General features: G+C 41.5%; 1 protein-coding gene across 1 annotated transcript in view; it reads right to left on the reverse strand.

Annotated features, from left to right (window-relative positions):
- The window catches only part of rin2a (Ras and Rab interactor 2a), a 39,120-nt gene that overhangs the window by 10,509 nt on the left and 16,130 nt on the right, over positions 1 to 12,481 (reverse strand). The window contains exons 6-8 of the mRNA XM_058651822.1: positions 9,813 to 9,885; positions 8,000 to 8,091; positions 1,106 to 2,719 (exon numbers count right to left, since the gene is read on the reverse strand). Of these exons, the coding sequence (XP_058507805.1) occupies positions 1,106 to 2,719; positions 8,000 to 8,091; positions 9,813 to 9,885 (1,779 nt within the window). The remainder of the gene's footprint in view (positions 1 to 1,105; positions 2,720 to 7,999; positions 8,092 to 9,812; positions 9,886 to 12,481) is intronic.

Genomic DNA, 12,481 nt, shown 5'->3' on the forward strand with positions numbered 1-12,481 from the left:
TTCCTCCTTTCATGTACTTGCTTTTATGTAAGGATACAATAAAAGAGGGAAATTATAAAGGACCACATACGTAAAATGCAAATATTACTAATGGATAATAAATCATTAACAGTGTATTTCAACAGGTTAGACTGATTTGACCGAGTGTTCACCTGTCCCATACAATTTTGTCCAAATAACTGACAAATAACTCAGGGAACAGTGCATGAAGTAAAACTGTCCTGCATTTGAGTTCTTATGGTTTGATATGGGCCTAAACAAAACATTAACCCTAACCTTAACCATAACCAGTTCATGCCTAACATTAAACTAACCACAATTCAAAACTTAGCCATAAATTGAACCAGTTCCTCAGAAATGAAGTTTTGCCTCATCAGGAACAGGTTTTAGCCTCCATGATGACTACTGGTTCTGACAAGGTCAGTGCTCATGCCAGAAAAAGTCCTAAAGACAAATACAACACACACGCACACACACACACACACATCCGGGTGCAGATTGAGCTGAGCTGAGCTGATTTGAAACTAAATAGGGTGGAATAAACCTGGACCTTCAAGCTGGCTACTTATCCTCACTGGCTGGTTACATTGTGTCCAAATGAAAAGCCCTATAATTGACTCCAATCAGCCTGATAGCCATGGCTCCACCAGGATTGCATACATACACATTAACGTATACGTGCACACAGCCAGTTGCAAACACGTGAGGACAAGTTAGTCAAAGTTGAAACAGCAGAAATGTTGAAGTGAAACCTCTGTTTCTGCAGTTATCCTGCTTCTTTTTTTTTTTGCACTGCGTTTCTGCAAAATTGAGGTTCCTATATAGATCACGTCACCCATTCACACTTCAGGAAAATAATCAGTTGGTTGTTTTCAAGTACAAGCAGAAATGACTCCCACCACACCTTCCTGTCGAGTTGAGGACAAGTTCATGATTCTTGAAGGGTGGATAGGCATGTTGTCTACGGGGGGTTTACCAGACATGCAATTACCAGAGTTAAAGTGGTATTTGAAGTGCATAAGCAAATCCTTAGATAAACAACTGACATGACAAGGGTGAAGATATAGACGTTAGAACGAGAATAAAAGAGTTTTCTGGTACTCACCGATCTGATTTTCAGGAATAAGGCTCTCAAGTGGCGGCTCCATCTCGGAGCTTTGTCTCAGGTAGCTCTTCATCTGAGTAATAAACTGCCGCAGAGTTTGCAGCAGCTCAAGTCCAGAGGCGTAACCCTGCCAGGCCTGAGTGCCAGCACCCTCACCCATGTAGCTCAGGTAGTCCTGAACCAGGCAGCCGAAGTACGTGCCTTTATCCCTGGATAACTCCACGACCCTGCGGATCGCCCTCTTCTCAGGTGTCAGCAGTGAATTGAAAACGCCGCTCATCTTACGCAGTTTCCCTCGCAGGGCCTTCTGGAGAACCAAGGCACTGGCACTCGGGCTACGACTGATCCGACGTCCCGGTGGTACCATAGTCAGGTCATGATCTTGGTCCTGGTCACTCTCAAGGCCGACACCATAGTCCGGATCCTCATCGTCGTCATCGTCGTCGTCGTCATCGTCATCTTCCTCCATGCTGCCGTAGGGCAGGTGGTGGGACGGAGGGAGAGAGAGGGGGAGGTGGGTGTTGAAATCAGCCTCAGTGGGGAGGTTTGGGTCGTGCAGAGGAGGAAGGAAGAAAGCAGAGTTTTGAGAGAAATCCAGGGAGTCTGAGGAATCTGTGGAGAGGCTCATGTCGCTCAGTCTCTGGTTGTTGCCGCTGCACTCCTCGCCCGTTTCCTCTTCTCCTTGTTGCATCTCTGCTTGCTTGTTTATTGCCATCATTGAGCCTTGTGGAGGACTGCTGGAGTACTGAGCAGAAGTTCTACTAGCATTATTACGTTGCGATAGTTTGGCTCTAATGAGGGCCTTCTCAATAGTTTGCTCCTCCAGTGCAAGGTGGCACTGGGCATCCTCCTGACTGGACGATGGCGAGACCTTGGCTCGACGTGGAGAAGAGGAGAGAGATGGCAGAGAGATTGGCAGCGAGGGCCGGGAGATGGAGATTGGGGAGCTGATGTTGAGTCTCTTGGGAGGGGAGGATGAGGGGCTGATGCTTAGTGAAGAGCCCAGACGAGAAAGGAGGCTGCTGCCCCTCTCCCTCTCCCTCTCCTCAGCCTTCTCCTTAGCAATGTTGATCCAGGAAATCTTCTCCGGCATGTTGTGCTGTGGGACAGGAGGTGCTGAGCGTCGTGTCTTAAAGCGGGGTGGGGGTGGCCGAGGTGGTGGTGACTGAGACACATGCACCTTCTGAGGATCGTTGTTTGGACTTGTGTCTTTTGACAACTCTGTGTTTCTGACACCCAACAGGTTTGTATCACTATGTTCCGAGCTGCAGGATTGAGGACAGCTGCTACAGAGGTGCACAGCTACCTTGTCGTTGGTTTCTACGTTGTTGTCAATGGGCGTCTCCCTCAGGCCCTGCTTGGCTGTGGGAGTGGTGCTTAGATCACCGACTGGTTGGTGGACCTTTGTAAAGAGGGGGTTTATGAAGCACAGGGCTCCGTTGGACTGGCAACACTCAAGCTCAGATGGAGTGCGAGTTTGAAGCCATGGACACCCTACTGCCGTTGCCAAGGAGACTGGTTTCTGAGCAGGGGTGGGTGGTCTGTTGGGAGCAGCTGTCCCTGATGACGAGACCAAGCCCTTCTTCTTATCGCACAACTGAGTGCCCCAGAAGCCTGTAGGAGACAGTGAAAGAAATATTGTATCTATATTGTAATGACATTCAACACATGAGAACCAAATCTAAAGAGCAAGTAAATGTGTGTTTGCAGGAGGTAATGGCGCACAATCATCAGGAGTGACTGCACTGGACCAGCCGGCTCTCACTGTCAAGATGACCGCCAGTATAGGGAAACAAAGTAAAGCAGATTTTAGCTTCCTAAGAAAAAAACAACAAGAATTTCTCAATCCTGGTCCTGGGGAGCCACTTCCCTGCATGTTTTAGAAGTTTCCTTACTCCAACACACCCGATTCAAATAAACGGTTCATTATCAAGCTTTTCCACTGCTTGTTGATGAGCTGGATATTTGAATCAGGAACACCTAAAACATGCAGGGCTGTGGGTCTATGTGTGTCTGTGGGACCAGGGTTTAGAAACCCTGATCCACACCATTTGAAGTTGATCTAAAGAATAAGTTTGCCAATTTATCTTGCTTTTACACAGCCTTTCCAACTGAACACTGAAGTTTGTAAACACACACACCGCACTCTCCCACACCAAAGACCTCCCACTTTTAAATCTAGTTTTTTTTTTACATCACAGTGTTTTACATTTTTACGTTTAAGTTAGAAATCAGGTCAGCTGATTGTTGACTAGCTGTGAACAGAAATGTGTTATTTGTAATCATAAATAAATAATAATAGTGATCATTTTAAAAATGCAAACATCTGCCTAACATATTTATCACCCTACCTCAATCGTAAATATTGTTTTACAAGCTTTAAAAAAAATGACAACATGCCTACTGTATCACTAATGAGGAGCAAGCTCTAATAAAGGTCTCAATTGTCTCTATGGTTCATACAAGCCTGCTCTTTCAGTAGCGCCCCATCCTGATCAGTATGACATACTAATATATGTTAATAATAGATGGATTTGAAGTTGTATCACTGCGGAGGATTATATTATAAATGTCCTTTTACTGAGAGGACAACAGGAACGCAGAGATGGTCAGTGTGTTCAGTTCCACTGCCAAAGACACACAAATCCTGCAATAATACCCACTTCAAAAGACTTCCAAAAAGTGCTGAGTGCAAAGGTATTACTAACTCAGAGGCTGAGTGTGTCTGACCGTGTCACCAGTAACCAGAGAACTAAACAACTTTAACACAACCATTTGTTGACCATTTTGAGCCTGAAGCTTTTACCAGACGGAGCAACAAGAGCCACAAACACATGTGGAAACAATAGTAGTGCCAGACACAGATCAGCTCCAGAGCAGCAAAGAGAGGACACCAGTACTTACTGTGATTGTTAAGTTCACTGACACACAGACAAAGTGTTGATCTGCTCCTCTGTGCCGTGACTGCACACGCTGGAACTTGACTGGCTTCTCTAGCTCACTGTGCACTCTGTGTGTCATGACTCACTCCTGTTCATGTGTGTGTGGGCGGGCTGTTAACGCAGTGCCACCACCTCTTTTGCTCCTCCTCCTCCTCCTCCTCCTCCTCCTCCTCCTCCTCCTCAGCTGAAACTGCCTGATCCTTTTCTCAGTTGTTACCGCTCTTAAACACAAAGTTTTTCCTAGTTCAAATTCCTTCTACTCTTGTTAACTTTGTGTTTCCTCCATTCTTCTCCTTCTGACTTGAACTTGCTACTGTATACTGTTCTTACACTGTACTGCTTTTCATAAAGATCAAAGGCACACTTTGTTGATTAAAAATTCCCAAATCTCTCAGCATGATGTTAATTAAGTTACCCAAGCGAGAACTTCCGGGCTCTGTTTACAACTTTTACTAATCATGTACCATCAGAGTCACGGCTCCACTGAGCCAGCCATTCCTTATGATTTCATGAGCTTCTTTGAAAATAAAACATTAGAGAATAAAACTTGATCACCTGCTCCCTCCTCGTGGCATGGCTTTATTGTCCAGCACAAGAGCTTTAGAAGCGACTGAAGCACCAGGCATGACACACAGTTCCCCCTTAGATAGATCTCCCTCAGTTTTTCCTTCAGTCAACAGGTTCATATTAAATCTGATCAATCGATCCTTATTAACTGGATATGAAAACAAAACATGGAGCTTTTAACATAGCAGTTATTTAAGCCCAACTTAAAAACATAAAGACAGAAAACATTTAAACTCATCTCGTTCCTCAAAATGATTTTTTTAATGACTTTTTTAATTTGTTCTCACATTCCGGTTTTTTTTTGTTTTTTTTACCTTTACAGGTGTACTGGTACATATTTTTGGTGTGTTTCCATAGTGAATTATACCAAAATAATTGGTCACAACCATTCCATTTTCTACCAGAGTAATGGCACGGTACAGTATGGGTGGAGCTTGACCCACATGCCAGCTGACTGGGCGACAAAAAAGCTGTTGTTAGCTGCAGTGTCCTGTTCAATATCGTTGTCGCACCGGTACAACGTCATGCTATACGTCTCTTGCTGACATGGCCATCGGGCACAGCACACACCCCGCTTACCGAGTAAAGGTAGTGTTCTCAGTGTAAACGCAAGCCGGACCCAGGGCTTTACCGATCCAGCTTTACACAAACTGAAGTCACAACTGCTAACAAAATGCATCTGAAAAAACACAGAGCTAAGCTTTACTAAGCAAAGTTGTTTACAAATGCTTTTTTATTTACTTTCATTTGTTTGTCGGTGGCAATAGAGTAAGAGGGACTGTAACATCCTGTTTAGGGAGCAGTTTGAATTCAACATCACTTTCCTTCTAAGAACGTATTTATGTTTATGACAGAAAGTCTGTAGATTTGTTGCTCGTTGATTTTTTTATTTATCTTTTTTTATCTGTTAAGTCGCTAAATATTCACACGGACATGACACGAAATGTAAAAATGTACATTATTTCTCTTTCTTTCCGCTGGCTCGGTTAATTCTGTTTCTGTGATTATAGCTATAACGTGTAAAAACATCCTCTTCTCTGTGTCCGGTGTAACGTTACAGTCCTGTCATGTGTACTACAGCGTTTTGAGTCGTGTTGCCGTGTTTACAGGGAAGTTTTTGAAAACGGCAAAGACAAAGATTGTTTATGTTTTGTGCCGTTTCCGTCAGGATGTGGCCACAGTCTCTCCCTTTTGTTTATCGCTCTTCTTCAGCTGTGTGAGGGACAGCATGTGCACGGGGGGGAGGGGCTGACTGTGAGCTGACTGCTCAGAGAGAGAGAGAGAGTGAGAGAGAGAGGGAGAGGCAGAGGGAGGGAGAGAGAGAGAGAGAGAGAGAGAGAGAGAGGGAGAGGCACAGGGAGGGAGAGAGAGAGAGAGAGAGAGAGAGAGAGAGAGAGAGAGAGAGAGAGGGGGAGAGCCTGTTCAGAGACACTTTTCTGAAGCAAAACAAAAGTTGACATGTTCTTAATAAAGAGAAAACATCACACGTCCTGGGATGTGACTATTGATGCGATGATGATGCTCAAGCAATACATCATGCAGTCCTGTAAGCTTGGTTTGGGGGAGATAAGCATGTTTGACGAATCATGTGATGATTTCTGTACCTGAATCTGCACCAATTTCTATGTAAGTTTTAAAAATGAGGGTGAATAAAATTTAATTTGCATTAAAGGCATCGATAACTACCATCTCAATTTAATATCATAAAACTAAACTTATCAATTGAATTTGAATTTGAATTGGAGTGCTTCTGTAAACTTGTTAACATGCGTTTCCCCTCCTTTACTCTCTATGTTTGAAGGGTTTACCCTCTGATATGTTTCTGTGAAACTGGAGTGAAGATGGCGGTCACGTATGTGTTCGAGTTGAGAGTGTAATAAAAGCAGTTGAAAGAGTTATAAATGTCATGTTCACCAATAATTAGCTCAGGGGCTGCATTGTGACAACATGGCGAGGACAGCTATGAAAGTCATGGGGAAAAATAACATTCCTTCCTTCACATCATCTATGAACGCTCTGTAATCTAACTGATGGGAAAGTGAGCAGTCTATAAAGGTAGGAAGGTAAACAAAATCTGCAATAAGCACCAGAAAATGTCATTACAGATGCAGAGCTACATGCTAAGATACTATTAAGACTTTTCTATGTCAATCTCTCTCTCTCTCACACACACACACACACACACACACACACACACACACACACACATACCCCTTGAGCTCATCCACTTCCCGCTCCTCAGTCACCTTCACAGACAACAAAACCCCATTATGTGGCCTTACAAAAAAACAGGCCCAGTTTACAAATGAATGAGTGAGTACTGCATGTATGTGTGTAGATCGGCCCAGATCACATTAATGGGAGGATGTCATCGGGTCATTATGTGTCACTGTGAGGCTTGAACTTTGGCACAATAAGTCCAGATAGTTTGGAGCTGAGTCACAGACGCACACAAAGGTCTCGTAGTGGGCAAACATAGAGGTTTTACCTCCGCTTGGTTAAGAAGATTAAAACAGAGTATTCGATACAATAGGAAGTATGCATAAGGCAGAATTAAAGGATTTACACAATCAGTGCATGCAGAACAAAATTATGCAAAATCAGTGTTCTCAGCCCCCCGAAGGTCAAGTTAATGTTATTTTCTATATAGCATTAGATCACAACAGAAGTAATTTAATGTCACTTTCCTATAGAACAGGTCTATACTTTGTCCTTGTATTAAGCAAACTATGTTATTTATCTTATTTACACAAACGCATCACATTTCTCTGTCTCTACATACGGCCAATATAGCTTTATTGGTTGAGAGCAGTATCAGTTTAATGCCTTGAAGAAGATTAGATTTAATGGCCAAAACGAAACCATTGACAGAACGTTAATCTGTGTGAATTAGCCGTCAACTATTCGATTAATGTTACGAGTGTTATAAGTACTTCCATCTTTTCAGCTTCTTATAAACGTGACTATTTTCTGGTCCCTTTGTTCCATACAACAATCATAAAAATAATTATAATTTTAGTTGTGCACATAAGACATTTTTCAACATTATTGATTAACTGAGAAAGAAAATGACCAGTTTAATCGATTATGAAAATAATGATTGATTACAGCCCTATTCGAGTGAAGCACGGTTCAAAAGCGTGAAATATCTCTGTGTGTGGAGGCTAAGGACTCTCATCTGGTGAGCCATTAACGACTGGTATGTCGACTAATGTTTTAAGCAGGGCGGACATGGACTTTACGAGTGTCTTGCCAGAGGGGGAAAAAATCCCTCAGTTTTGACATACCAGGATGTGATGTAAACTGCAACATTTGGAAACTTTACTTTTGAGTTTTGAGACATCCCCCATGCCTACCTCCCAAAAGAAAATACATAATAACAAACCTGATCCAAGTTTAGCAATTTCCTCAAGATCTGCCGACATCCTGGCTGAAGCAATAGCCTCAGGAAGCTTCAGAGTGAAGGGCAACACATCCCTAAGAAAAAGGTTGAAAGGAAGAAAAGAATAAATGAGGGTTTACTGGTGGAGAAGAGGGCTTAACGGGTAATGTAACCATAACTACTGTTAAATACAGAGACTCTAGACAGAGAACTTACTTGCCAACTGACCACACTTAGGCCTTTTCCACCAAAGTGAACCTGCTATAGTGCTGGTTCAGATTGGGCTTGAGAAATGAATCTGCTCAAAATCAAAATTGCAATTTGAATCTATACAATTTGCAAACTGCTGCAGTGTAATCATTGTAATTATTAATTAATATAGGAACACACAAGTTGGAAACAATTAATATCTTGAAGTCCACATTACTGCATTATGAGTTTATATTTTGGTGGTTATGCTCCATTTTGTTTTAAATCTATAACAAGTAAATAGTAAACAGAAAATTATAACTTAAATTATTATGATAGTAATATCTGTCAGCCATAGTTCAGAGCTGGTTCAACTGAGGAATCTTTTGAAACCAGTCTTTTCAACCACCGAGAGGTGAGTGCTGATGTCATTGTAACTGTGAATTATGAACACAACATAAAGAGTGGCAGACTAAACACTACTAATTTAGTAGTTTTATACTGTGTTACTACACTTAACCATACATATACATAGCTTGTCCAAAGACTGAGAGATGACTGATAAGGCAAAGGATAACAGAACTTTACACATACTTACCTTTACTTATAAAATGTCCAGTAACTGAAATCACTGGTCAAACCTTATTGAATAGTCTTATTAGTCTTGTTATTACTAATTGATGCAGCCCTGAACATAAACTCTCCTTACTTTTAAAACAGCAGTCCGTGCCAGCGTGGAACTGGTTCTTTGGCAGTCATAAAATGAACGGGTGTGAGATCTGACACCAGGACAGTAACTGGCCCATGAACTACTTCAGTGGTAAAAGAGTAACTGTGAAATGAAAACAAATAACTTCAAAGCTAACCACTTTCTATATCACCTATTCTAGAGTACACATTTAAATAGCTTACTGAAGTAAAAAAAAAAAAGAGAACTAGTGGCACTACATGCAATGGAGAATCTATCAAGCAACCTAAAAATGCATCTCTGCTAAAAATGTAATATTTTCCATCCTTGGCACTTCCTTCTTTGCTTTTGATGATGTGTTTCCTACATGCTGATGTGTTCTTGGGCTCCAGTATGTAGAAGCTCTTCAACTGAAATTATATTTTTAATGCTTCTACATAATTATCATTGTTATAAAAATTATTTCTCGATGAAGATGTCAAATTATAGTTATTTACTTTCTGAACAGAACATTTTGAATGTTACGCTTGATTAACTTCTGACTTCTTAGAGAAGCACAGTGAGCTGGCTCAAATGTGGGTATAAAACGGTCAATTCACTTTATTATTTGTCAAATAAATTAAAAAAAAAAGGTTTCTTGTTTTTTAAACAGGTTTTTGAAAGGGTTCTAAACTATTTGTTTTCTCATTTTTATGACAAGTGGTCTAATAAATGTGTTAGTAAAAAAGTTTTGTTTTTTTTAAATGCACACATCAAATTGACATCTATTCACAAAAGTCCACATGAAAGAATTGGCATCGGAACATCTCTGCACAATAGGTACACCTCTGCTGTGTCTCTGCTGTGTTTCCAGTTTGTATGAGGTCAGGGTTGTGTCACATACTGGTCAAAATCAGGGATAATATGCTTGGTTTGCAGTGACTGTGATGACGAACTCACCTGCTGATGCAGCAAAAAGCCACCAGACGAAAAAGGTCCGCAAAGCTCAAGCCTGATCCCTCCAGAGAGAAAGCTGCAGGAGGAGAGAGCAGAGACACAATCAGTAACTCACCAGTGTGGTTCAGAGAGGCGTAAACCTCTGTAACCAAGTCAATCTCTAACTCCTGCATGATATTACTGACTCGACATGTGCAGACCTCTGCTGACTTCTGACTCATTTCCCCACTGGTTTGTTCATCATTCATTTATTACCTGGGACATCCAGTGAAGGCTGAGTGTCACTTTGTGCCTCTTTATTTTCCCTGCTGAGATATTATAACTCCTCTCTTACAGCCTGTCTAGGAGGCAGCAGCGTTTGGGGTCAAATCTTTTCCAAAGAAATCAGCTTTAAAGGCATTCTTACCACTTTCAAGTTCTTACCGTCACACTCACACCAACTGTCTCTGTTTTTGTTGGACTTAAGCTGCTACACTATGCATCACACCACAGCATGAGTCCTATTTATAATATAATCACGTATCACTTATGTAGTTGTGTGGGAAATTTCGAGGTTGGTGTAATTTGTAGGGACACACACTTTGCAGTGATGAAATAGATTAATTTTGTTTGTGGGATAATCAGCAAACGGAGCAGTTTCTGGCTCTGGAAGAACTACAGCCTGATGTCTGAATATACTGTACAGGCATATGATCAGAGGGTTCAGGAGATAAACAGTAAAAATGGAAGAGAACATCATATTTAATGCTTGCTTTCTATTAAGTGTTCATATAACCTGAGGGCTTTCCCATTGTAAGGAGATCTGCACTTGAGTTAGTGTCTCTGTTAAGGACAAATGACTGCTGTGAGCACTTTTATCAACCACCTTCTGCTTAAGGCTGACAGACAGCTGAAGAGCAGCTATCACAGACTCTTCACACCCAGAGAGAGAAGCAGCGCTGAGCCTCAGACAAAGCACATACCTTTACTACGTGAGCTTTTGGAAATTCCCATCTGGTGCTGACGCAGATGAATGTGAGAACATGGGTACAATAGGAGAAGAAAGCACACGCTGTGTCTTTTTCTCTTTTGGATAGGTTTGGTAAAAGCAGCAGGGAAATCCCACTTTTTTTAACTATCTGTTAATCAATCGGACAAAAGAACAGCAGATTTAAAGATAAACAAACTGTTAAAACACATGTTCAAATGTGTTTGATCTGCATGCACCTTTACTCAGGTGCAGTGACGTGCAGTGAGGGTCATGACTGGGGAGGCACTGATTCCTCTGGAGTCGTACGTACAAAAATATGAACCCACAACAATATTTATTAATATATGGTCAAACTCGATTTTCTAAAATTTAAATAGTTTTTTTTTTGGCTGAATTTCTTTCTTTTGGCAGCGATGCAAATTTCTGTGTCATCTTCTGGCCAATCATTTTTTATATTATTTTCAGAAAGATGGACCACAATGGTGTTGCTCGCCTTTTTTAGCAAGTGTATGTGGTTCACAGATAGAACATTATTGTCATTGTACAAGACAATGAAATTACTGGTGAATTCCTCTGAAAACGAGAAAACAAGCATAAAACATACTAGCAGAGTGCTTTCTTCCTGTCTGAGTTGAGGGTTCCAGTTCCCCACGGTAAGAAGAACAGTGCAACCAAACAATTTCCCTATGTAAAAACAAAGCCCTCAAAGAACTTTTAAAGTATGTAAGACTTAAAGGCGACATAGACCGGAAGCTCCAATTAACGCTGCGTTTGTGTGTGTATCTGCGTCATTACCTCGTTTATGAAACCCTAAAGTTTCAGAAAAAACAGTTCAGCCACTGCTGAGAAAATAGTGTTGTATTGTTTTCCTGGGCTCTGCGAAGCGGATCGGCACTTCCCTATGCTGATGATGTCATCAGTATACCTCACCACTCCTCTCACCACTGTAGCGCCTCCTGGTGCGGGCACTAGTCCGGGCACATCCGGTTGCGTACATTCAACCGCAGAAGAAGAAGAACTACTCTCGTTGTAGCTGCTGAGATGCAGAGCATCCACCGTGCCAGAGGGGGAGCTGTGTATCTGAGAGCTGGCCTACCAATTACGTCACTTCCAGGTACCTGGCCAATCACAGGACAGTGGGAAAGCTCTCGTTGGCTGGCCAATCACAACACAGTCCACGTTGTGGGGGTGCGATTTTGGTCTGAAACAGCGCGGCTGACGAGAGCGTCGGTGAGGAGATATTTTGATCAGCTAGTTTGCAGCGATTAGGAGGTTTTTAATCATGAAAACAAGTTAATATATGTAAGTAGACCTCCATAACTAACATATATGTGACCATGAAAACAAGTTAATATATGTAAGTAGACCTCCATAACTAACATATATGTGACCATGAAAACAAGTTAATATATGTAAGTAGACCTCCATAACTAACATATATGTGACCATGAAAACAAGTTAATATATGTAAGTAGACCTCCATAACTAACATATATGTGACCATGAAAACAAGTTAATATATGTAAGTAGACCTCCATAACTAACATATATATGTGACCATGAAAACAAGTTAATATATGTAAGTAGACCTCCATAACTCACATATATGTGACCATGAAAACAAGTTAATATATGTAAGTAGACCTCCATAACTAACATATATGTGACCATGAAAACAAGTTAATATATGTAAGTAGACCTC

This window comes from Solea solea, chromosome 15 (genome assembly GCF_958295425.1).
Source record: "Solea solea chromosome 15, fSolSol10.1, whole genome shotgun sequence".
NCBI lineage: Eukaryota > Metazoa > Chordata > Actinopteri > Pleuronectiformes > Soleidae > Solea > Solea solea.